Source organism: Phyllostomus hastatus, unplaced genomic scaffold, assembly GCF_019186645.2.
Source record: "Phyllostomus hastatus isolate PE091 unplaced genomic scaffold, TTU_PhHast_1.1 phas_scaffold_78, whole genome shotgun sequence".
NCBI lineage: Eukaryota > Metazoa > Chordata > Mammalia > Chiroptera > Phyllostomidae > Phyllostomus > Phyllostomus hastatus.
This window is the reverse complement of record NW_025334041.1, coordinates 6,025,676-6,052,056: the sequence shown is the minus strand read 5'-3', so window position 1 is coordinate 6,052,056 and position 26,381 is coordinate 6,025,676. Positions and strand designations below refer to the sequence as shown.

At 51.3% G+C, this 26,381-nt stretch overlaps 1 protein-coding gene across 9 annotated transcripts in view; it reads right to left on the bottom strand.

Moving 5' to 3' along the window:
- Positions 1 to 18,361: 18,361 nt before the first annotated feature.
- Positions 18,362 to 26,381, bottom strand: part of ELMO1 (engulfment and cell motility 1) — a 472,430-nt gene continuing 464,410 nt past the window's right edge. For all 9 annotated transcript variants that reach the window (XM_045828139.1, XM_045828136.1, XM_045828134.1 and 6 more), the window contains 2 exons: positions 24,817 to 24,894; positions 18,362 to 18,900 (listed from right to left, as the gene is read on the bottom strand). In XM_045828139.1, the coding sequence (XP_045684095.1) occupies positions 18,700 to 18,900; positions 24,817 to 24,894 (279 nt within the window). In that variant the 3' untranslated portion in view covers positions 18,362 to 18,699. The remainder of the gene's footprint in view (positions 18,901 to 24,816; positions 24,895 to 26,381) is intronic.

The following is a 26,381-nucleotide window of genomic DNA, read 5'->3' as shown; positions in this document are numbered from 1 at the left end:
AGAGTTCTATTTTTCCCAGGGCCTGGATGGCTTACACAAATCTCTTAAGAGTCCTTGAGCCCTGATTCATGGAGGCACATAAACCCACAACACACATCACACACAAAACACACTTAGGCACACACAAATACATACACATAGAAGCAGACACAAAACACACAGAAAAGCACAGACACCTAAACAGACTGGTTACATATTTGACTTACAGGTAAACACTGAGGAGTTTTTTAGTATAAATGACTCCTAAACACTGCATACACAATCATGTATGGGGCATACTTATACTCAATAAATTATTTGCTGTCCCAATGAAATTCAAGTATTACTGTGCATCCTGTAATTTTGTTTGCTACATCTGCTAACTCTGAGACAAGCACACACAGAGATCCACACCCAGAAACACACAACCAAATACAACCTGTCCCCTTCCCAAGATTCCGTTCCTCCTCATAGAGCCTGCGGCTATCAGATGGGTCATCGGGGTCCCAGTGCTGGTGTTCCTTCAGAGAGTGAGGGGGTGTCCAGGAGTCCCCAGTCTTCGGTGACAGGAAGACAGAATATCTCCCCTCCAAGACTGACAAACACACATGTAGCTGTGCCTCTGGCTTAATCACCGTCACTACTGATGGCTCGTTCTACATGATTTTGTCACGCAGGGGTGTCCAGCTGTGAATGCGGCCCAACACGAAATCGTAAATTTACTTAAAACATTATGAGATTTCTGGGTGGTTACATGTCACAGTGTATTTAAGGTGTGGCCCAAGACCACTCTTCCTCTTCCAGGGTGGCACAGAGACGCCAAAAGGTTGGACGCCCCTGTGAGAGACTCAAGCTCCAGAGAGAAGCTTTTTTCCCTAGAAATCTACGATGCTGAGTTTACAAATGTCCTTAGCAATGAATGCTGGCGTGAGTTTTTATCAAACTCTACCTCTATTTAGGGTGCTGACACGCACCCCTAACTCAGAGAGCCAGTGGATAATTCCCGACTGTGTTTTTTATTGCCCCCAGCCTTGTAGCCCTTCTTCGTCGCACACCAGGGCTGTTGAATGCTCATCAGAGGGTCTCCTGCGTGTGGTGTGCCCTCCGTCCGCACGGCTCCTGGCCATCCTCACCTCTGACCCCCTCCCACCCCTGTGCCGGCCTCACCCTCAATCCAATTCCTCTTCCGAGAAGCTACCCGAGGGAGGCTGCCGGCGTGCACACTGGACCATGGCTCTCCCTCCCGGGAAATCTTCGAATGTCGCTCCATTTCTCCACCATAAACCCGGACCCCTCAGCACGGCCTCCCACGCCCTTCACTCACAGAACCCATTCCAACCTCAGTTTCCACCCTTCAACTCAGACATTCAGGCCTGGCCCCACCAACATGAGGTACTTTTCTCCCAAACACCCAGTCGTTTCCGTCACTCAGCTTTTCTCCCAGGGCTCTCCATGCATGGGATATTCTTCAGCGCCTGCCCTGCCTGGTGAATTGCTTATCCTTTGGGTCACGTGGCACACGCTCTCGAGTCCACCCCCCACTGTCTCCCTCCCTGTGTAGATCCCACAGCCTTTGCACATACTTCTTCCCCATTTACCATTATAATTTTTTTTTAACATTTGTAAGCTTGTGAGCCTTTCTGGGGCAGGGGTCGGCTCTTATTCGTATACAAAACACCGGCGTCCAGGACAGCACCTGCCACAGGACAGGGTCTTAGGAAATGATGTTGCTGGTAGACTTTACTGGGTAGCAGCGTGCATCAGGGTTAATGCAGAGGCTCTGGACCCAAGAGACCAAGATTTGAATCCAGGAAATACCATTTACTGCCTCCATGACACGGAGCGAGTTACGTAGTTTCTCTGTGGTGCCAGAATGACGCCCCGCAAGATGCCCGCGTCAACCCCGAGTGCTGCACACACGGCACAGGGAAATGGTGGTGCAGATAACGCGAAGCACTGCATTTACTTATTTCAGACTTTTATTCTTTAATAATAGAAGCATTAAATGCTATGAATTTCCCCTGAGCCTAGTTTTCATATGGTATAATTGTCATTCATATTTTCTAAGTAGTTTATAATTGCACTTCTGATTTATTCTTTGATCCCACAGTTTTAGGACAGAAATGTTTTTGAGTTCATCAAAACTCAAGTTTGAGGAAAATATAGTATTTCTTTGGTTTATGTTTAAAATTTTTCTAAGTTTTCTGGCTTTTCCCTCAGCATCTAGTGTATTCCTTGGCACATGGTAAGTGCTCATTAAATATTGAATAAGTAAATGAACAAATGAAGTAATGAGTGGGGAAAATGGTAGAATTTCTACTTTTGAATTTGTATGTACAAATTGGTGTTGTCTTTTAAGCCAATTTTGGTAAATGTTTCCAGTGTAATTTAAAAGAACACAAGTTTCGGTCGGGTAAAAAGCTCTGTTTACTTATGAAACGACCTCAGGGTATGTTTTACAGCCTCTAAAATCCTTGTGTATTTCTGTCTCTTTGATCTCTCCATTTACGAAAAAACTATGGAAAGCCTTCCGTAATGTTTGAATCCTTGCCAAAAGTAGAGGTGATTCTTTTTCTCGCCTAGCCTTTATCTTGAGTCTTTTCAAAGCGATGATACGGAGGTTCACTGGCCTCCAAAGACATAGTCCAACCAACGCGAGATGAGGTGGAGCACCATTCCGATAGCACCCAGGTTGCTTCGGTCCCTCTGCTTAGGAGGAAGAATTGTTTTTCCCTAGTCCCATGCAGTCCCAAACTCCCGTATTCGTCTAGTTCCTGTGACCAAAGGGGGAACACGAGGAGTTTGCCTTGACAAAGAGGTTGATGGGCCCTCCCGGGTGGCTGGCTCAAAGAGAGCGGCACAGTGTCCCCTTTTATTATTGCTCCGGGGGTGGAATTAGGGGGTCTAAGATGACATCAGATCAGAACGCTATTAGGAGTGAGATGCTAAGGGACCGTCTTTGTTTGGTTTTTCTTCTTCCGTAAGGGAGACATTGAAGAGCAAGCAAGCCTCACTTCCAGAGACAGAGAGAGCTTGACGTGCGGCTAACATTACACGGTCTCTCTGGGAGGGAATGCGGGGCCTGGACAAACTGCCACAGGTTATTAGCTCCATCTGTTTGCACAGAGCAGGGTGGTTTTTCACATGGCGATGCCAAAGAGTCCCCGCCCACAAAAAGAGATTTCCCAAGGGTTTTCCTATAGCAGAGCCCAACTGTGGTCTTCTATTTTTCCTGTCTTTTTGTTTTTTCCCTAGTTCTTGGCTGTTATTTGACATGGAGAGGTGTATGCCTGCTTTGTTTCCATTGTGATTGTAGTCTCACCCATTAAAAATAAGTTTTTTTGTATAGTTAATGCTTTTGCCTTAGGTTTGAAAAGTCAGATAATATTACCACCTCTACCTTTTCCTGTGTTTGCGTTAATTTAGCGGACCCCTGCCCTCCTCTTCCACGGAGAGGTTTCTGGTTGTTAACCACCGCATGGGTCTCTCTCTCTCTTTTTTCCCATTTTGCAATAGAGAAAGTCGTAATGGAGAAAGTAATCTATATCCATTGTGCAATCTCATTTCCATCATCTCCAGGAATTTAATTTTTTTCTTTTTCTATAGTAATACATATTGTTTTTTATTCTTAATGTTGTATGTGTTCTCTCTCCTTTCTCGGAATGAAACCTCTTTTATTTAGCAGTTGTTCAGGGCAGTGTCTCTCTCCAGCTGCTCCTGATTTGGGTTCTCTCCTCGTATAAGCAATTGATATAATCTGTCAACAATAAAGAAGTCCTATCTATCTATCTATCTATCTATCTATCTATCTATCTATCTGGTGCTTTGAAAACACTAAAGGAAATAAAACACAGATGTCCCCTGTTAAATTGGTTTTCTCACCTCCATCGATTTATCGCTCTGCCAGGGGCGGGGGATGCTTTGCTCTGGATTTCGTGCTCTCAGAAATTGACCCTAAATCACTTCGCTCCACCCCAGTGACATCTATAACGGCCCCTTCAGAAAGCCCCGTCCCGATTTTACTGCCTGATACGAATGTGGTTGGTGGCCTTGTGTGACCTCCTCACTCTGTTCTCATACAAAGGTCGGGATGACACAGTCTGCGACAAGCTGGACGTCGCCAAGGGAAGCCTTTTTGAAAATCACCACTCATCGGAAGGGGGCGTGACAAGTGCAGTCACACAGATGTCGGCGTCCCACTTCCCCCGCACGTTTCGGCCTGGCCGGATCTCAGGCTCCTCCTGGCCAGAGGGGTGGTAACGCTGTCCTTTCAATGACCTGGCACGGAGTGGATGCTCTGAATGTCTTGCTTGTGGGAGCATGAGAATGCACTTTGTGACTCTAGGTTGGCTTTGCAAGTCCAATTGATCATTATTTCACGTTCCTGACTACTTCGGTTGGTTTGTTTGTTATTTTTTGACAAGGAGATTGGGGAAGTTTCTTTGCAACATAGTTCAGGCAGCTTTTCTATGAGAAGAATAAGGTAACGGCTATACACAGCTACTACAAATTTTAATAAAATGTCTAAAAACAAACCCTTCATTTCTTTCAATCCTTTTCATTGAAACTGTGACAGCGTAAAGCTATTTCCACTGTTTTCCTTATTCTGGTGCACGCCACCCCCAACCCCACTGCCAGCAACACCTGCTTCCTATTTACTGAGCCACACCTGAGACCGTGAGTGCAGGAGCTGGTCTGATTAGCCCATTAATTAGAAATTGCCGCAATGGGATGCACTCCATCCCCTTCCCCAACACAACAGTGAATCTCTTTTATCTTCTCAGTAACCAGCTCGTATCCCCCAAGTGAAGCATTTGTTCTTCATAGTTGGCTTATTTCAGGCCCAATCAGAGGCCCACACTTTGTTCCTGCAGGGGCTGCCCGGCTACCTGGGGATGAGTGGCCTCAACCCACCTTCTGAGAGCCTCTGGCAAGTGGGAGAACTGAAATCCAGGAGCCCGAATCGTCCCCTGGAAAGGACGAAAGACGCCAAGCTCACAGGGACAGAAAGTGCCGGGGAATAAAGGTCAGATGAGACCTAGTGAGTTGTTTAGAGCAGATGCCTACTTCCAGCTCTGCATACACCCTCTGTGTTAGCTGGCTGGGCAGAGGGGCGGGCTGGGCAGAGGGGTGGGAAGGGCAGAAGGGAAAGCTGTGCAGAGGGGCACCCTGAGCAGAAGGCAGGCTGGGCAGAGGGGCACGCTGGGCAGAGGGGACAGGCTGGGCAGAGGGGCCGGCTGTCAGAAAGTCTCCCACCCGTAAGCCCCCAGCGGGCTCTCCGTGATACCACCGCTACTTCCTGCTGTCTCGGCTGTGCCGTTCTCCCTGTTGCTTTAATATTCATATACCCTTGCCCTGGGGAGCCTGTGAGCTCGTGGGCCCGGAAATGTTTCCTTTCACATGTATAACCTTGATAATAAAAACTAAATTATAAAAACTATAGTATGTGGATCTGGAGAAGATCAGTGTCAATGCCATTCCTTTCCCTGGTAATTAATTTATTCTGTGTGGAATCCAAGACGGATTAAGGGAGACACATTCAGTCTGCACGTGATCACACATGCATGTCATGTGTGTGGGTGTGTACACACATGTGTGCTGATGGGCACACTAAGACACGTGTGTTCACTTTATGTACTACAGTGTAGGCAGATACATCCATACATATTAATCTGACTGCTTTGTGAGAAGCCAGATATTAAATAACACGATGTTTATAAAAAAGACAAGAAACAACCTAAAATAATGGAATTCATTAAGGAAAGCATAAGCAGACATTACGTTTTTAAAAATCTAACTAGTTCTTTAGAATGTGAAGATCTTGCCTACATGAAATAACTGAGGATATGGAAGTGACAGGTTTTTTTTGCTCTGCATTCATTTTCTACAAATAGAGAAATCTGATAGCTATCATTGTTAAAAACAATGTTACTCATAAAACTCATAAACATAATTAACCACAAGCTCTTGTCAGTTTCTGGAAGAAATCAATGAAGGAAGCACAGAAGGAAATAAATATTTGAATGCCATCTGATGTTTTTAAAAAGAAAATCTGTATTCAAAACATATAAATTTGGTTGATTAAAACTCAACAACACTTTTATGAGGATCTGAGCCATTGCACAGCACAGGAGATGGCTGTGCACTCCCAGGGGGCAGCACGCTCTGTCAAGAGAGAATTCTAGAAGGGAAAGCGTGAGCTTGACTCGATCCCTGGCATCCCAGCTCTCACTGTCTGCTAGGAATCGCCCGACCCTCGGGCTGTCCAGCTCGGACTGGGTGGAGCTGAGCAAGGAGGGACCTACCCCGTTCATGAAAACCACACAGGGCGAATGCCCACATGAGACAAGAGAGTGAGATGAGTGGATGACGACCCCTGCCCTGCATGGGTCCCTGGCTCCTTCTCTCCAAGAATGCGGCCATTCTCCTTTCTTGGGAGGCACACGTTGCTCTTGATGCAGAAAGGAGATGACCCATTGTCCTCCCTTGTTTTCAGCTGGATTCACACGTCTCAGTACTGGGTTGTGCTCCACAAACCCCGTGTTTAGACTCTGAGTCCGTATTCATGAGATCTGGTTACGAGAATCCGCAGCTTCACTCTCAGTCTCAGGTGCTCTGTCCTCTGCCCGTTCTGTCCGTCCCTCCCCATCTGCTCCAGTGGGACCGAGTTGTGGGCGGTCCGATGGAGAGACCCACGTGGGGAGGAACCGACACCTGCCAAGAGCCACGTGAAGCTCAGTTAATTCTTCAGAAACGTCATCCCCATCTGACACCTTGGCTGCCATCTCCTGGGAGACCTGGAGCAGAAGCCACCTTGCTGAGCCACTCCTGGGTTCCTAACCCTCAGGAATTAGAAAAAACGCTTATCATTTTCGCCTGCTAAGTTATGGAGCTATTTGTCACAAAGCAATAGATATCCGATACATCACGCGAATGCCACAGTATGGCATTACACTCATTATAATAATATACACTTATTATCAGAAACAACTTTCTCTCTTTAGAACTCGTGATGTGTTAATGCTTTAGTCAATTTAAAATCTGTCATTTTTATTCCGGAATGTTGGCCAGCCATTCTCAATGAATCATTTTGTCACTGTGATTCACTTATTCTACAAATATTTTAATCACTTGCAATACTAGTTTCTGTTTCAGGCTGGGGACCTCCCATGGGGACCTCCATGTTTAAAGACTGAGGGAATTAAAATAGTAAGGCGATGGAGGTGCATTAAAGCCTGGCTATTTCTAACAATTTGTTATTCGTGTGCCCATAAACACGTTCGTTATAGAACATTCATCTACAATAGGCCGTCAGTGGGAAAAAAACATTTGCCTAATGAATGGACATAAATCAGGTTTATGCCATTGCTCGTACTCTTTGACCTAGTTTGTCTATTTCTAGGAATTTACCCCAGAGAAGTAGAGATACTTATTAATATGGAAAGGAGAAAATCAATTCTGGGCACAGAGGTCAAGGGAATCCACCTGCCCCATCACCCCCACGTTCACTTCCGGAGAACAGAGAAACGCTGATAATGGGATATCATGAATATCAATTCCGATCTGCCCACGGCTCTAATCCACGGGGTCCACCACCTATGTGACCACGGGTTTCCTCTTCTCCTGTCCTCTCCCGTCTTCTTTTTTTTTAAGATTTTTATTTATTTATTTTTTAGAGAGGGAAGGGAGAGAGAGAGATAGAGAAACATCAATGTGTGGTTGCTGGGGGCTGTGGCCTGCAACCCAGGCAATGTGCCCTGACTGGGAATTGAACCTGCTATGCTTTGGTTCGCAGCCTGAGCTCAATCCACTGAGCTACACCAGCCAGGGCCAATCTCTCCCGTCTCCTTGCTGTACTCAGCCCAGTTGCTTAGGGCCTGACCCCACTAACGTCCCTGGAGAGAACACAGGAAAGCTTTTGGCCTCGACCAATTAAAATCAGTTGGGGAGCTCTGATCTGGAAATATCGCAGGAAGTGGCACTGAGCTTTGTAAACAACTGTTGGTAAGTAGGACAATGAAAGTAGTCGGAGTGTTAAAACAAGGACATACTCGCTGGCTTGCACCAATGGATTTTCTGCCAAAATGTTTGGTCCCTGCACTATAGCTGTGTAGACACGAAGTGGAGAGGAAGAGAAACTAGGATGCCTAGCCCCTCCTTGGTTGGCTCCCAAGCCTTTGAAGAGGAACCAGGTGGGGTCAGAGCGGGTGGACCTCCAGGGGCGGTACTCCAGGGAATTCTAGCTTCTGTCTTAACGGGGCAGGAGAGAGAATCGGGATACAGAGGCTGTGCATGTTCTTATAACTTACTCCACTTTCCCCCTTAAAGTCAAGAGATTCATACGGTGTAAGACAACATGCAAAACGGTGTATAGTAACATTAAACACACCCCTTTATTAAAACCATTGATATAAATATAGCATGTTTATTATTTGAAACGTGGTATTTGCCTCTGCGGCCCTATGTCACTTACCAGAAGTAACAGCCATAATACCTCCAGTGGTTTTGTAGAGATCTCCATACAGATGTAGACAGACATGTTTTAGAACAGGGAAGCAACTGTTCTCAAACTTTAACAGAAACGAGGCGGCCATCTGGGAATCTTGTTGAAAATGCAGATGGGGCCACGTTGTTTTCCAAACAACCTGGGTGATTTTGGTGCAGGCGGTCTGCAGACCTGTCTCCAGGATGGCCCCTGTCTGTCTGTGACTCCTGGTGCTCATCCCCCCGTGTCCTCCGCCGCCCCCAGTGGACAGGAAGGACTTCTGTAACCAGGAGCACAGCGCAGACACAATGAAGGTCTAGAAGTCAGTGCAGCCTCCGCCGTGCCTGGACCGCTCCCTCAGCCGGAAGCAGCTGCTGTGTCCTGAGGACCCCCGGCAGCCCCACGGAGAGGCCCCGTGGCAGGGAGCTGAGGCCGCCCGACAGCCAGGACCACCTCGTCGGTCACCGAGTGAGCTACCTGGGAAGCAGGTCGGCCGGCCCCGGCCCAGCCTTCAGATGCCCTTAGTCCCTAGCGAGCATCTTGACTGCGGCGTCCTGAGAGACCTCCAGCTGGAACCAGCAGCTCAGCCCCTCCTGCGGTCTGGCTCATGGGAACTGCTCTGTCACAGAGAAAGAGCTAACCAATGCAGAACTCCGCTATCAAGAAACATTAATGATGTCATTAGCTGCCCTTTAGAAACAGCTACGTATTTTGCATCCTGTATTTTACGTCCCAGGCGACGTCCAATGACAAGTGATGTCTGACATTATCAACGCTGAAGTTTCCACAGGTGGAACTAGCATTGCTTCAGGTGTGAACAGTGCTGAAGGTTAGCACCTTGGGATGGGGCTCTTCCCTGCCTTCGGTGACCAACGCCATAGCTCTCTGGCCAAAGTTAGACACGGACCACCTCGTGGTGGTCCATCTGAGAGTTTGTTGTTGCTTAACATCAGTGATAAGGCCAGGTCAGTACACCTACATAAATAATTCACTATTGATTTCCAACCACTAAGCTGTGAAATTTATTTATATGACCTTCACCTCGTATTATCCTTCACTGGGTAAGCAGTATCACCCCGACCTCACAGATGAGAACCCGGACGTTCAGAGAATGAATTAAACTCCTACACTTCCAGCTGGTAGCAGGAAGAACCAGAACTCCCTATTTAAAAAATATCAGGCCCCATTTTGTGGTTGGCTTTTGGCTTATGACCGTGGCCACAGGCCTAGGTGGCGGGGTGGGTGGGTCAGTCTGCACCGGAATGTGTTTATAGCCACAGCAATCAGATGGTCACCAAAGGTCTCCGAGAGCCCTCGGTATGTCAGGCACTACGCTACGGGCCACGGAGTCCGCGGTGAAGACGGGAGGCGTGGGCCCTTCCACTACAGAGTGTGTAAATCAGCCGGCAACTGACCGAGACTGGGAACCACAGAGGCGAATGATGCCCCTCGTAGCAGATGTTCGATACCTGTCAGTGGTAACTAAAGTGACGCGAAGTGCTTTTTAACAGCACAAACGGTCCTCAGAGCATGTCTAGTCCGGCTGTCTTGCTTTACAGAGGAAGAGTCGGGGTTCAGAGAGGACGATGGCTGATGGAGAGGAAGTTGAACTCAACCTGCCCCCGAGATGGGGTCCGGAGGTCCTTCCACTGAGATCCAATAGCTTCTGAAATCGGGGGAGTTCTGACGTAAAGCCACCTCGGTCATTTAACCTGTGATGACACTGGGGACTGGCTGACGTCTTCCTTCCAACCACTTCCAGTGGCAGTGGTCCTCAGTGGGCTCACGCCTGCACCTGCAGAGAAGCTGCTGGAAACCACCAGGTGCAGTGTCCGCCACCTCCCAGACCTCTTTTCCGTTTGGTCACATGCACGTTCAAGCCCCCACTCTGGGTGAGACGGGTCCGAGGGGACAAGCAGGGCCGGGACGTGAAGGGCCCCAGCTTCTCTGTTTGGGTGCTGGGTGTTGGTAAAGACAGCAGTTCATAGGCGCGGTTCCTGTCTCAGAGGCAGAGGATGGAGAGGCTCTGGGGGCGCTGAGAGCCAGAAACAGGAGGATTAGCGCCGGGCCCGAGCAGATGTGCACATCCCAGGCCTAATCCCACAGCGCCGGAGCTCTCGGCCGCTGCCGCACTAGGCGCACTGTCCTTGGCGTGGCGTCCTCTTCTGCAGCGGAGGGACTGTCAGCCTCCCACTGGCTGAGGAGGGTCTGGAGAAATGGTCTTTAGAGGTCTTCAGAGATCCTGTCTTGCTTAACATGTTTTTTAAAATATACATTTTAATTTTTTTTAGATTTTTATATATTTTTAGAGAGAGAAGAAGGGAGGGAGAAAGAGAGGGAAAGAAACATCAGTGTGTGGTTGCCTCTCATGCACCCCCTACTGAGGACCTGGCTCATAACCCAGGCAATGCACCCTGACTGGGAATCGAACCAGTGACCCTTTGGTTCTCAGGCTTGTGCTCAATCCACTGAGCTACACCAGCCAGGGCAACATATGTTTCATTCAAAGGAAGATTAGAAGGTCTGAGAGACAGTGGACGGCTTCAGGGCCGAGAGGCCTTTTAATAATTCTTGTCAGTCCCTCTCTGCCTCTATCCCTCCACCACGGAGCACAGGCTGCCCAAGCCACATATTACTGCGATTAATGCAGGAACATTCAAGTCCCGGGACCACAGGAACGGGCCGAGCCTTCCTCTCCCTGATCTGATTGGATGTGCCATCTCCTGTAAAGGGTCGGAGTCAGGCCAACACTCAGACAGCACGGCCTGTCGGGGCTCCCGAGAGAAGCGCCGGACTCCCTCTGCCAGGAGGCACCCTGAGCGTCACACGCTGCAGTCCCACGGCGTCCGGAGGCGCCCACGGGGGAGGGAGAGGACGATGTAGCTGCAGGGACTTCTGGCAACAAACCGACGCCGACATCCCTGGGAAGATCGCTGCCGCTTGTTGGAAAACCAGCTTTGAGAGGACGTCCTGCTGGTGGTAATCAGATTTAAAATTAGCCTTAACGTGCCTGCAGCAAGGGAGGCTTAACGGCAGGGCCCAATCAGGAGACAAAATACTCCAGTGACAATTCTGCCGACGCGGTAATTGGAAGGGTACAAATCCCCTCCGTGGAACCGCTCTGCGGCTGTGGCCATCAAGGCCTGCCTCCGCGCGGGCCCATCTCCTCATGCTCCAGGCTTTCTGGTTCCAAATGCATACATTTAGCATTTATAAGATTTCCCCTCTCCAAACGCTAGGAACTCTCATTTTTTTTTGGACTGGATGCAGCGCCGTGGGGTGGGAAGCCCTCCGTTCACCTGGTCTGTGACCCTGGGCCTGTCACCTGTCACCACGAGCCTTGGTTTTCTCACCTGCGAAATGGGGGAAGTACGGCCCAACGTGAGGGACTTCCAAGATGTTTTAAATAAATAAAATATGTGAATCCATTTTTATTTCCTTTCTCCTTCCCAATCTCAAACGGCTGTGAGTGCTCTCAGCCTTCATGTTCCTAGGGAGATTGCTGCTGACAGTTTTTAATGATATGCGAATAGTATCATTTCATTTGACGTCAGCGGGCAGAAGAGCCTCCCTCCGCCCCCACCCTCTGTATCCAGTTCAGTGATTCTCGACTGAGGCAACGAGGGGGCCTTTGGCAATATCTGGAGACACTGTGATTGTCACAACTTGCCAGGGATGGGGTAGGGGACGGCTGCTACTCGACTCTCATTGACAGAGTCTGGGGATTGTGCTAAACAGGTTGCAAAGCACAGGATGGACACCCCCTCTCTTCCCCCCCGCCCCCCCCCCCCACCAACAAAGGGTTTTCTGGCCCTAAATGTCCACAGTGCCAGGGCACTGAGCAACCTGGCCCTAGAGGAGGGCGTCTATTCTTACCTGTGAGCTCTGTGAAGGTAAGGAGTGTGCCCTGTGCATCTCCTTACTCCGGAAGGAGGTTTTAAAGGGGGTGGGGCAACCGTCAGATGGGATGGCTCTAATTACCGCATGTGCGGGGGGGAGGTGATCACAACTCAGTTCGCCTTGGCCGCTGTCCTCTCCTCCCTGGCCGTCCGGCTGGGCTCTGGGAACAACTCTCTGGCAGCCTCCACCACCTCATTTTCTTCTTCAACTTAAAGTATTGCCTTCAAACTTTCGCCATTTGATGTAAGAGATTTACTTGAGCCTGTCACCCTTCTCGTCCAGCCACACGGCCCCCGAGGAAGGAGCGCACAGAGGGGTCCTGGTGTGTGCGGTTGGCGGTGCCCACACTGGCCAGGGGACTTGTCCAGGAGCCATGGAGAGTGGCCACGTGAGATAAGATGCCGGATACTAGGGGAAGATAAATAGAATCACTGGCCGAGACCACCCTCAGAGGAACTGGGCCAAACCGAGGGCAGATTCGTATGAATAGACTCCTGGTTTTCCCTGGGTGGTTCCATTCCATTGGTGGTAAAAAAAGTACATGTCATATACAGTACATTCTCAATTATATAGTAACCATACGTCATCCCTATTTCTGTCATCTGTATCTGTGTATGCTCGCACGTGTGAGACACGTTATCCGTGTACCCCCCTATCTTCTTCTACCTATCTAGTAAATCCCTATCAGGAGTAGATATTAAAATACTAGTGGCGGTTATCTTAATTAGAAGTCATTTTCTTCCTAGGCACACGCTTCTAAATTTTCCAAACTCTCTCTGAGTATTTTAGAAGTTGAAAAACAAAGCAATACCCATTATTTAAAACGAATTTAAAGGGCCATTCCGGCACGACAGCCTGAGGCGGATACTCCGAGGATTTCTCCTCTGCACGTTGCTACAAGAGAGGTGTCGGCAAGCTGCTGCTCGGAAATAAATCGCCGTCCGACGGCCCCCGCCGAGAGACGTGCCCGGGAAACAGCTGCTTCAATTACGGCTTCACTTGGAGACGGATGAACGCTTGGTTGCTTTACAGATGTTGAAAGGACTTGGGCCTAATGCGGTCGCACGTAGGACTGTTTATCACTCCTCACTCCGCTCACAGTAGGTGCAGGGACTAGACTGCCCTACGCAGGGCAGAAAGAAGGACGGGCGCGGCTGCGCTCTTCTGCCAGCCTCGGCCACGCGCCCTTGGGGCACCGCATCGTAGCTGGTGAGCGCACATGCACCGAGATGCTGCCCCGCACCGGCTCCCGGGCTTGGCCTGCCTGGTTCCTGCTCCATCTCGGCTTTGCGTTCTGCAGTGACCGTGGCTCTGCTCCAAACGTGAACAGAAAAAAAAAATGCAAAATCCGGTCTTGAAAAGGAATGGCCTCACTTCTGGAAGAGCCAGGAGTCTGTAAGTGGGGAGGTGCTGGGCAGCTGTTGATGGAGAGAGAAACCGTGGGTGCTCCTGACACAAGGCAGGCACCCAGTGGCACCCACCTAACAGGTGAGTGACGGCTCTCTTTTGTGCGTGCAGCACCTCCTCACAAGTTCTGGGCGTGTGTTTTGGAACCGAACCTTCTTAAAGGGCTCTCCTGGCAGCTTTTGAGGACCACAGTGATCCCAGAGAAAGCGAGGAGGTGGCCAGGGAAGCTGACTGAGGGTAAATATTTCCGAAGAACAGAGATAGACCGGGAAGAGAGGAGTTGATGGAATCCAGGGTAAAACAATCAGGTTTGTGGGGCATGTGGCAGAGTTCTCTGATAACTTATGACCATTAGAATAAGACCTTACAGATTCCAGGTGGGAAACCGAGAAGAACAAACTGATGTGGCTGAAGAGACCTGCTCAGGTGGGAGGCTGAGCAGGTGAGGCATGGGCTTGTGGACCATGGCGGGGACTGGGGGACCCCAAGCAGGCCCAGGCACCAGGGCACAGCTCAACAGGGCTCGCGGAGACGTGTAAAATTTTAGAGATAAAGAAACCCACTAACAAAATGTGGTGGCCTGTTTGCCCATCCGAGAGAGAAATGTCAAGCCCCAAACTGGCATCAAAAACAGACAGTGTGAGAATCAGAGGGCACAGGCCACCATGAACTGTCCTTTGGAGTCTGTATGGCCCACGGGATCAGAGAAAGCCTACTCAGACCCCGATTCAACCCTTTCCTCACTGTGCGACCTTGGAGAGTGACCTAAATTCTCTCAGCCTTGAGCTTCTCTTCTGTGAAATGGGCAGCACTACCAGTCTCCTGGTGGAGCTGGGGGAGAATGATACACTACAACGGAGGCCTTTAGCACCATGTCCGCCACTGAGTGGTCAGGAAAGGGTAGCGAGAACCACGCAGGGAGCGCCTGTCCCGTGTCCAAGCGAAGCAGGTTGCAGAGACTTCCCATTATTCCCGGCACCACATGAAATGCCCCTTAGCTTCTAACCTTGCTCCCACCACCTGCCGGTTCTGCCTGACGCCTGCGTGTTGACTCAGTTTCCATGTTTAGCTCTGCTCCTGCTGGTTGGAGCACTGATCCTGGCTGTCCAGGTAATACCCAGGGTCTGGCCCAGTTGTTCAACACCCCACACTACCCCCCGGGAAGGTGGGGGTAAGATTTGCATAGTGAAACTCAGGCTCAGTAGCAACGCGTGAGGAACAAGTGTGAATGTTATGGAAACCAGGAGACCCACGTGTTCGGCCTGGAGCCTGGGAGATTTTTGGCAACAGAAAGTTCCAGCTATGGGAGTTTACTGCATACTATTGACCTTCAAAACATGACTTAACGTAATCTTTCAACCGTTGTTATGAAGGGTTCTACAGACAAGGTTCTACAAAGTAGGGAATAACTCACTTGGAGACTCACGGCCAGCGAGTGAGAGCCGGAATGGGGCGCAGACAGAGCTTCCCCTCTGCCCGGAGCCCAGCTCCGCCCCGCCCAGCCCCGCCCCGCCCCGCCCCGCCCAGCCCAGCCGGTGGTTTATGTCAGTCTCCAAGGCGGGCGTTCCAGAAGCCCATGGAGGCAGTGAAATGTATCCTAAAAGCACGACAGCTGCAGGCCCAAGGTTTCATGTTTTAGGCAAGTCGTCTTCTACCCAGAGACCAGTCAGACAGGATTTCATGTTATGCTCCTGCACCAATGGGTCGATCTCCACCTTCTGACCTGCAGCCGAGCCCTTCCAGGATCCTGGCTTTTGCGGGACGACCCCGGCTCTCTTCTCAGGTAGCACACGCTGGAGGCTGCCCCCCATCCCTACCTGGGTGGCAGAGTTCCGAGACCTGCCGAGGCCACCCACAGCCCGGGGAGGCCCCGGCCGCGACCACAGGCTCCATGCTCCCGATCCCAGTTCTGTCTCCACGGCTGGCACCTGTGGGTTTCATGTGTTTAACACAAGCTCAAGTCAAATCATCGAAAATCCTTTTTACTGCATTTACAGATTTCATTGCATTGAAAGTGATCTTCAGGGGAGAGTGTTTCGGATATCGTCCGGCTTTGGATACTGGCATGGAAGGCGAGGCAGGGGGGTTTACTCACTGAGCGCGGGGTGTGGGTTCGCAGCCACCCGTCTCCAGCCTTCGGAAGCGAGGCCGTTTCCACTTTGTGAGGTGAGGGGCTCACCGAGACTCAGTGACTTGCCCACCATCTAGTTTCTTTGGAGAAGTCCAGCCATCTCGAGTTCGTCTCGTTACCTCCCCTCACTATGGTTTCCGAAAACCTGCTGTTCCCCATCTCTTCCAGATGTCACAGAACAGCCCTGTCATCTGCTTACTCACCATCCGGGAAACTCGGAAGTCACTGGCGTGCTTCGTCTCTCCCCCCTGCTTAAAAGGCAGCGCATTCTGCCCTCTCAGTACTCTTACCCTCCCCCACCCCGCCTCTTCCCTTGCGTGCGCCAGTCTGGGCTCACATGGTTCTTGCTTGGGACTACCGAACAGTGACACCACACTCCCAGGATCTCCCCTGTCTGAGGGAGCAGGGTCTAAGGAGAGTTAGGATGATGCTCTCTCTATAGTCCCGAGAGGGCTGGTTTCTACTGAAAGCAAGAGTTGCAGAAGAGAGAGGGGCTGGTTCTGCCCAGCAAGGGCCATTGGACAGATCGATCTCTCACACCCAGAGTGCCAGGACCTCCGATATCGTGGTCCAAAGAATTCCTCTTTGCGTGGACAGTGTCTGGTAACTCCTACATAGAAAGTGGTATGACTCCGTCTGCTTGCTTTTACTGAATGCTTATCACGTGTATCATTTTATCATGATGGTGGGCAGATGGACACGTGCCCCTGACGTGAAGGACACGCAGTTAATGTCATCAGAGTTTAACGATAAAGGAAGCGTCCACTGGACGCTCAGTGGTGCGCGTGCGCTCCGGTGGAAGGCACCGTCACCCGTGCATCACTACGCATTCTCAAGGATTTGCTTTTCCCCGCAATTGTATGGAGAGCCTGAACCACGGCATTTGGACTCAGGTCAATCTGCAGTGCACATCTTGGTGACGATGAAGAGCAGGGACCTGTCGGCATCTGACGCTTCTGCCGTGGCGGCTTGTGCTGCCCCGTGCTGAGCTCCGCGTGCTTGGACCCTGGACCCTGCTGACGCCTCCCCTCGAAGCGGATGATCCGGACAGGCCCCCGGAAGAACTGACTTCCAGAAAACCCCTCGCTGGCCTCTGACCCATGCTTTATTAGTTCACAGTGGGATTTACTTAGCGCTGGCTTAACCTGTTCCTGGTCTGCGGGTTTGCCTTCTTTTTCGTGGCTCCCTGCAAGTGTGAGGTGTTTAGTTGGGTCCGTTCTACACGTTATATAGTGGCAAAGAGACGAACATAAACGAGAAGGTCACGGTCAAAGGCCACAGTGTATGGTGCACAGATCGTGTTTTTACATAGCGGGCCTGATTTTCTCCGTGTTTAGATGGTCTTCCTAGAAGCAACACCCTTGCCCGACACCGGAGCCCATGGTGACCAGCAGTGCTCTGGAGTCCCCTAGTGTGCATGGGAACCCCGTCTGCGGGTCCGGGGTGGGGCCAAAGATGCCATGTGTCTGACAGGCTCGCGGTGACCCTGACGACCGGACAGCAAGAACCGAAGTCACCACATTAACGCACCGGCTCCCCAACTCACCACAATGAACTTTATTCCACAGCGTGTTTAAGGAGATGTTATTCTCAGGAAGATGTTTAGGATTAAAATAATTAAAAAAAACCTGGAAAGTACACACATTTATGTATCTCTTCTTTTCATTAAATATATATCTGTTTGGCAAAAAAATGTTAGACTCTTTTGTACAAAAACAAAGCAAAAAAAAAAAAAACCAAACAACCAACCCCAAACCCTTGCAGACTGTCCACACCTGTAATAATTACAACGATGTAAACGTGGACGTTTCACACCTTGACCGTCTTGTGGAACCCGGGTTGTTGCAGCGGAAGCGCCCCCCCGCCCCCGCCCAGGAGAAGGTAACGCCGGACCCTCAGCTCGCAGCCGCCTGTCGCAGAGGCAGGGAGGTTTTGGATGTCCTGTTAGAGATGGAGCGTGAAGACCGAGCTTGCCTCTTGTGCTTTCAGCTACGGGGCTGGGAGGGTGTGTGAGCGCGGGGAAGGCAGGGGCAGGCCCGGGCGGGGGAGGAACCCCGAGACTGGCTGGTGAGGAAGGGAGGCTGGTCGGGGTCACAGTGCAGACATGAAGCGCGCATGGGACCTGTGGACTGTGTCTGGGGACCCAAGGCTGGCAAGAACTAGGACAAGGCAGCGACTGCTGCTCTCGGGACCAGAAAGGAACGGGGCGAGGCCGAGGCTGGAGTGGAGGAGGGAGTGGGTTCGAAAGCAGATTTCGGTTCACGTGGAACTGGCGGTGTGAGCGGGCTCTAGGGAGAAGGGGAAGGAGGAGGTGGTGTTTGTTCTTCTCAAGTAGTTAGGCTGTTCCTTCCAGGCACCAGCTGCGCTCAGGGCTCTCCCTCGGTCTGGCGGCTGGTTGGGGGCAGCCTGGCGCCGCAGCCGTGTCACACGCCAGGAAGGGGGGATATGCCAGCGGGGGGGTGGGGGGTGGGGGCAGCGGGGAGGGGGCAGCGGGGAGGGCCCTTTGGCTCTCGTGCCGGTGGCGGGTTTTGCTCTTGCCCCGTCCCACCAGTAGACTGCACGACGGGAAGCGACCTAAAGCAGCGGCGTCTAGAAACAGAACCGGGGCGGCGAGCCAGGCGTCAGGCGGCAGGGGCAGAAACTCGGGGGTGCGAGGCGAGGCCGCAGGGAGCGCTGACACACGCTCCCCTCTGCAGGAGGGTTCCGAGGCGGCGCCGGCGGCGTGTTTTGTGGTTTCCTTCTCCTCTCCCGCTCGCTGGGTTTCCAGTTCCCGAGGGGCGGCTCCGGGGCGGCCCCTTCAGTTACAGTCGTAGACGAAGTCGTAGTTGCTGGGCTCCTTGGGGATGGGCGGGGGCGCGTCGGGGATCTGAATGTTCTCCAGGTCCAGCAGGCGGAGCTTGATCTCCATGCTGAGCAGGGTGTCCAGGTCGTTCCGCGTCAGCTCGCTCATCATGTCCTTCCCCAGCAGCGCGTTCAGCCCGTCCGTCCAGATGCAGTACTGGTGGGAAAGGAGGTGACAGGGGTCACTACTGATGGCACTTGGAAGAGCAGTAACAACAGCTCACACTTACGGATTACTCCGCACGTGCTAGGCTCTGTGCCGAGTGCTCGGCCTCCATCGCTATTTATAACATCACAACATGTCTGCAAGGTTGCTATTTCTGTTATTGTCTCTGTTTTACGAGAACTGAGGCACAGAGAAGTTCAGTAGCTTGCTAGTAACGTGGAGTGGGTGGGATTTGAACCTGTGGAATCAGACTCCAGTGCCTGTGCTCCTCTGTGCAAAAAATGCCTCCCTATGTAAGAGCAGGATCGGAGTTCTCCACGACTGTGCCACAGAATGTCTCTAACACCCCTCCCGGGGGGCTGTCACTTTAGGGTACTGGCGGAATGCGTGCCAACGCTCCTGGACGAAATATCGGGTCAGACCTGCTCCTTGCCCAACTGCAGGCGTTTCCTGGTCCAGTAGCCGAGCCCTGTCCCCTCCGATTCCTGGCACGCATGAGCACAACCGTGCACCACCCTGGAATCAACGGTGGGCCTACCTCTGTCTTTCTTAGCAAAAGGGCCGGGGGATGGCCTGCTGCCGCCCCATGTCTGGCAGACAACACGTCCGCCGTTATTGGGTGATCTCGGCGGGTGCTGGGTTACTGCCTGTCGGGGGCCTCCTCCCCCTGGACCTTCAGCTCCCAGGGTTTCCCTCCTGCGGGCCTCCGGGGCGTAGCCCCTGAGGACAGCACCTCACGTGGAAAGCCCTCCGGAGTAGCCCCCTGAGTATTCGGTTACCCCCCACCCCTCAACAGGAATCTCACCCTCCGCCTCTCCAGGAGACTGTGAACCCTCGGAGGGGGGCGCTGTGTCCCGTTCACCTGAGCACCTACCCTGCTCCTGGCAGCGTCCCGCCCGGAGGCCGGGGTCCTGCCATGACGGTCGTGGAGCCGCGGTGCCCGGCGAGAAGACTCACCGCTGCCGCCCGCACCTCAGGCAACCGCGTGAGTTCTGGACCCTGTGCTCTGCTGATGGGTCAGCTGTCCCAGGCCTGTCTGGGACCTCAGCGACAGTCACTGCTCTGTTCTTCTCGTCCCACTGGCCTTCCTTCTAGCATGAGACCCCTCCCACCCTGCACCGCCCTCCCTGTCTCAGGCTGCAATTCCAGGCCCTAGTCAGCCTGTCCCTGACACCGTGATTACTAGGATATATAGATGTCGACGTAAGACTGCCGCAAACCTGAGGTCACAGGGATGGGACGGAACTCTCCTGTGATGCATGTTGGTGGCACCGCTCTTTAGGCCGAAAGAGGGGGCCCCGTGGGCGTGGGACAAGGCCAAGTCTGGCTGCTGCAGCCCGGACCTGTGGGTTTCGCTCCTGCCCTGGCTCTGGGAGCTCGGCCAAAGCTTTGAACCCGTCTAACCTTAGCTGAGTGCTCGGGGCTTTGCGGAAGTATTGGCGTCCTCATGAACACTTTAATATGGGTTCTGAACACACCCAAGCATTCATTGCTTTATAAATAACTTTAGTGAAAATAAATACCTGGGTCCTACCCTGGAGATCCTTATGTTACAGATCTCGGGAGAGGAAACTGGATGGAACTGGAGAGGATTATGCTAAGAGAAATAAGCCAGGCAGTGAGAGACAAATACCATGTGATCGCACCTATACGAGGAACCTAACGAACAAACAAATAATGAGCAAAAGAGAACTAGAGGCAGGGAAACAAGGAACAGACCGACAGTGACCAGAGGGGAGGGGGGAAAGGTAAGGGTGGCGAGAAGGGGCAGGGTCTGGTCAAAGAACCTGTACGAATGACCCGTGGGCATGGACAATGGTGCGGGGAGGGACTGTGGGCGTGGGGCGTGGGGCGGTGGGCTGGGCGGAGGGCGGCAAAGAGGTGGGGGACATTGGCACAACTGTAACAGAACAACAAGGAAAAGCTCCCAGCTGTCTGTGCGGTGCCTCCGGGTGTGTGTGCCCCGGAACTGCTCCCCGAGGCCCCCTGTCTGCAGGTCCGACACTGTCTCGTCATGATCCCCGAGTCCGGGGATTGCTGCCACCCCGAGCAGCCTTCCCAGCGCCGGCGAGCTCCCTAACACAGATGAATTTAGCCCGCGGGGACACTTCTGTGGCTCCTTCCTTTTGAGAGGCGGCAGGCATAGAACATTGTATTTAAAAAGTATATCAGCCGATAAATAGCAACGCTGTGGCACTGAGTCTGAGTGGGAAGTATCTGTATAAATGTATGATGCGTTCTGTCTTCTAGAGAATCATAACTCGTAGCTCTGTCCACACAAAGGCCTAGAGGTAATGACCACCCAAGTGGCAATGAGCACACCCAATGCCCAGATTCTGGTCGCTAAACTAAAGGCAACCGAAGCTCCATAAAGAAAAGGCAGGAGACATACCAGAGGAGCCTGGGGTACTGTGTCATACCAGAACGACTCAAAATCATCCAAGACACCCGGGCCACGTCAACAGGACTCAGAAGCCAACAAAGGGCGTTCCCACTTTCTCTAGATAGGGACACTGACAGTGACAATGACAGCAACCTATGTTTAAATGTTTAAATTAAAAAAATATGTTTATATCCATTACTTCGTAAGGATACTCACATACCCAAAACACCTCATCAGTCTCCTCTGGAAGATGCTCATTATTTGGAAGGTAAAAGAAACCACGTATGTATCCTGCCTGTCGTGTCCACATGGTACGACCTCAGGGCAGCCAAATGGTCAGTAAGGCCATTTCCTCTTTATGTGACCATCCCACTTAAAATGATGAAGGAAGGAGAGATTTGGGATAGCAACCTTTTGCAACCTCTGATGGATCCAGGGACCGAGGCAGTAATAATCATCCGTGGCTGCTGACCTCCCCCCAAAGAGAGATAACCAGACCCCGGGGAAGAACATCAGTCTATGCTGCCCAGAGTTGAGCCAGAGTCTGACTAATCATCTAATTATGACTTAACCAGAAACAGAGGAGACGGGTGAACACGTGACACAGCCGTGCAGGCTGCAGCAGGGAGAACAACCCCCTGCTTTCCGGGGGGGCCCTGTCCAGCCCTAGAACCCACGCGCACGCTGGTTCCATGGCCGAGGGGACAAAGGGTTCTAGTTAGCTCATCCTGAAACGGGGGGATGATGAGGACTGTCCGTGTGGGAATGCAATCGCAAGGGTCCCTACAAGCGGCAGAGGGAACAGAACGGGAGTCAGAGAGAGGAGAGGCAGGCAGAGGGGGTCTGACTGTGGGAGACGACGGGAGGATCTGACGTAACATCGCTGTTCCCGGCGGAGGCCACGAGCCACGGAACGCGGGCAGTGTCCAGGGCCGGGAAGGCCGAGGAAACGGGTGTTCCCGAGGCTCCGGGAAAGGAACTCGGCTCTGCGGATGACCTTGAGTTTAGCCGAGAAAGACCCGCGTCAGAACTCTGACCTCCAGAACTGAAAGATCGTAAACGTATGTTGTTTTAAGCCTCTGAGTGTGCGGCCACGTGCGACAGCAGCCACGGTAAACACACACACAGGATTATAATAAACAAAATCTAGACTAGTGGCAATGTTACCAGACAGAGGACCCGTTTTTTTTTCTCTTTTAATGAATAAATTTCAATTAAAACAAGCACGTGCACATGCTCACAAGAAACCGGGGAGCTCCGGGGGGCTCCGGGGGAGAGCGAACCTACGGGTTCAAGCCCACGTAAGAAACTTGTTAACTGGTTGCCTCACATGGATATTATTTGGATTCCGATCTGAACAGAGTAGAGAAGGGAAACACATTAATGAGTCAGCTGGAGAAACGTGAAAAGTGGCTGCACACGGTGGAGGCATCAGAGCATTATGCAATTGGGTGTGACAACAGTATTGTAGTTAGGTTTCCAAGTGGACCGTTCATTATTTGGAGATGTGTGCAGGAATACTTACAAATAAAACGGTGTGGGGTCTGGATTGGCTTAGAAACTACTCTGGGGATGCAGCTGGGTGTGGGTGCTAGAGAGGAACCAGGCTGGCTGCGGGCCCGCAACTGCTGAGGCCGGGGGATGGGAACAGGCGGGGCGCTGTGAGTCCAGGCCCCGCTTGCTTCCTTCTCCCTTCCTAGCCCCACCGTGCAGGAGCCAAAGAGAAGGGGTTTCTGGAGCAGACACCCCACGGTTCAAATCCCAGCTCTGCCGCTCAGTCCTGGTTTGACCTTGGATGAGTGTCTTAGCTTCCCTGTGCCTCATTCCCCTCCTTAATAAGATGGGGATACTATTAGTTTGTCATTTTGGAGTTTTAGATGAGAATCAAGTGAGATGAAGTACGTACATCATGGAACAGTTGTAGTTACTGTTATCTTTACTATTGTTGAGCTACTCCGTCCTTGGAAATGTCTCCTTCCTCATTTATAAATGAGGACGTCTGTAATAAAACTTTCTGTTTTATGGCACAACGATGCCAATAAAATGAGGTAACAGGCCCTGGCTGGCGTAGCTCAGTGGATTGAGCGAGGGCTGTGAACCAAAGCATCTCAGGTTCGATTCCCAGTCAGGGTACATGCCTGGGTTGCAGGTCCCCAGCAACCGCACATTGATGTTTCTCTCTCTCTTTCTCTCTCTCTCTCTCTGTCTCTCTCTCTCCCTTCCTTCCCTCTCTAAAAATAAATAAATAAAATCTTAAAAAAATAAAACGAGGTAACAGACGTGAAGTGGTCTGAAGTGATTCAGAGTGCAAGCACGCAGCGGTCCCTCCCCACCGCGTCGCCAGGGGCAGTCCCAGAACGCTGTCATTGTCTGGAGTTAACGTGCACTGGGGCAAACAGCCTCGCTGTAAATGACATCCACGGCCCTACCGTGGTGTTAGGTGGTGCGCTCCGCAGCTGTGTACATCCTGAGTGTGCCGGCCTGTGCGCGACCACAGTTTCATTTAGAAAGAGAAACAGCAGGACACTGAATCTATTTTCAGGGAGATGAAGACAGAGTCGTGCCCTTCTGCAGACGAAATGCCAAGCAGCACAGAATTATATTTAAACACCGTTCTAAATGCGGGATTTGCATCTAATCTCCCCTCTCTCTTTGGGGTGTACAATTTTATTCAAAAGCTTCCAACCAGTGTAAACCCGATACTGAATAACTTCTAAATGAGCTACATCTCCTGGGGGAGCCAGGGAACAAAAGCCATGTTTTAGGAAAGCGTTCCTTTCCTTTCTGAAAGATGTTTATGCAACCACGCACAAAACGAAAATGGAGAGTTTCAAGCATGATGTCGGACGCTAGCTTACAGGATAAAAAGTTAAATCAGCCATAGCTGCTACTTTATCTTATAAATGCATTTTCCCAGCTTTATGCTAAATATTTTAAATATAGCTGACAGCGTGCCTCAAGGAGAGAAACAAATTGTACACATAACAAGATGTCAAGAGGGAATAAAAGCATCTTAAAAATAAAACTGAACACCAGAGACAGCCCTGAACTTCTCAAAGTAATTTAAAGAAACATGGTCGGAAACCTACTCTATCAAATTTTTTTTTTAAATTTTACTTCTCAATTCCAATTTACATTCCATATTATTTTATATTAGTTTCAGGTATATCAAACAGTTTAAAGAACAGAGGCAAGTGTATCTTGGGGCAATCAGGACCAAAACCTAAATATTCAATGGCACCTCTGAAGCTGTAACCAGGGCTGCTGCTTCCTTTGGGTTGCCCCGAGTCCTACCGCTCTGTGCGTCCCTTTTCTGTGTCACGGACTATTCCATGAGCTCGCGAGAAGCTGGCAGTTTTCCCAGCCCTTTCCACGTCAACAAGAGGTTGCTTTGCTCCTGATTTTCCTCAGGCAGGCTTTTCCTTTTTAAAGAAAATTTCTGTGTTTCCAGCATTTTTCTCCGGCTTGTTTTTCTAGAGAAAACGTGACCCTCTCTCATCTCTTCACCCCCCTGAGCCCCTTACCTCATGCTTGTCAGGAGCGATGAAGTTCAGTTGGCAGTTGGAGTCGTACAAGATGGAGAAGGCCAGTTCGAGCACCTCCTACGAGAGAGCAGAGCAAACACGTGTTCGGGGAGGCCGGCACGAGGGTTTTGCAGCCACGAGGGGCTGCAGCTGGATGCGGAGGCGGCTCCCAGTGCACCCAGAGAGGCGGCAGGCCGACGGGCTGTCCGAGGCCACAGCGCCCGGAGCCGTGCCTCTCGCCCCTTCCGCTCCGCGCTGCTGCGAGGCCGTGGCACGCTGCGAGCTCCTTCCCGATCAGCAGCATCAGGACTGCTCTGTCCCGATCACCCCCAGACAGAAGGGCGTTTGCAGGAACACACATTTCCTAACGCCCAGGAGGTAGTTAGATTTTGGGGTGAACCCATCATCTTTAGGTTACATGTTCAGATCTCTTGATCTCAAAACGACTGTGGAGCAAAGGCCACACAAACTCTAGACTTTATCCTATAGCAGCTCCGGGGGAAACACGGGCTCGATGTCAGAACGCCTGGGTCCATGCGCTGGCGAGCATCTATCTGCTGAGTGCGGACAGAATGAGCCACACCCAAGGGACCAAGGCCTAAGTGACACTATCATTTCATTGTAGTTGAATGACCTTGCTTGAGACACACTCTGTCAAGTCTAATATATGTGTTAAAATGCACTTCTCGAATTGTCTGCACCGTGCAATGTTGGGTACGATGATTATTCTACTGGTCTGTGCTAGCATTCAGCAGGATACAACTTTTAGAAGACAAGAATGATCACACATCTCAACACCCTAGCGCCCCCTGACATGGAGGGGAAGGGTCAAGTGCGTGCACTTTGGTGTTCTGCATTGTTAGGACCCTTGAGGTGGCCTGCCTGCCTTCTTTGTGCCTTTTTAACCAGCACTGCTCACGACCACCCCTCCTCCAGAGCTGCACCCTCAGTAAGCACCCACCAGGCATCCACTGCTATCACCCTCTGCCTTACACGCTATCAGAGGACTTGCCTTGGGCCACTGTCACAGAAGAATGCCACAGAAGGAAGACAGAAGGCAGGAAGAGGTCAATGCCTCCAGCATTCAGAGTTTCAGGTGGGTTAGAGTGTTCACCCAGAGGGAACTCAAAAGGCTCAGCATCAGCTGGCTGCCTCTCCTGACACCACCAACCATCAAGCCGTGTGGCTCTTGGGGGCCGGTCGGTGTCTGGCTCACTCCCAGCGGGTCCCTCATTAAGACGGAGAGGCGCTTGTTCAAGTCCAGACCTACCAGCATCTCGCACTCTCACGGCCTCCTCACCCGCCGGGAACAGAAACGAGGGAAGGGAAGGAGGTGAGTCACAGAATGGGGTATTCTGCAAAACTACCCTTCTCTCAATTTCTCATTTCTTCTTCCTTAGGCCTCCACTGAGGCCGGCCCAGCGAAGACTGATAATATTAGAGAGGACCTCCCCAAAACAAACAATAAACAACTTTTCTATTAAGTTTGTCATGTCTCTCAGGTCATTTAGTTTATAATAAAAACGGTCATTGGTCCCACTAGTGGTACCAAGACTTGGTATCAT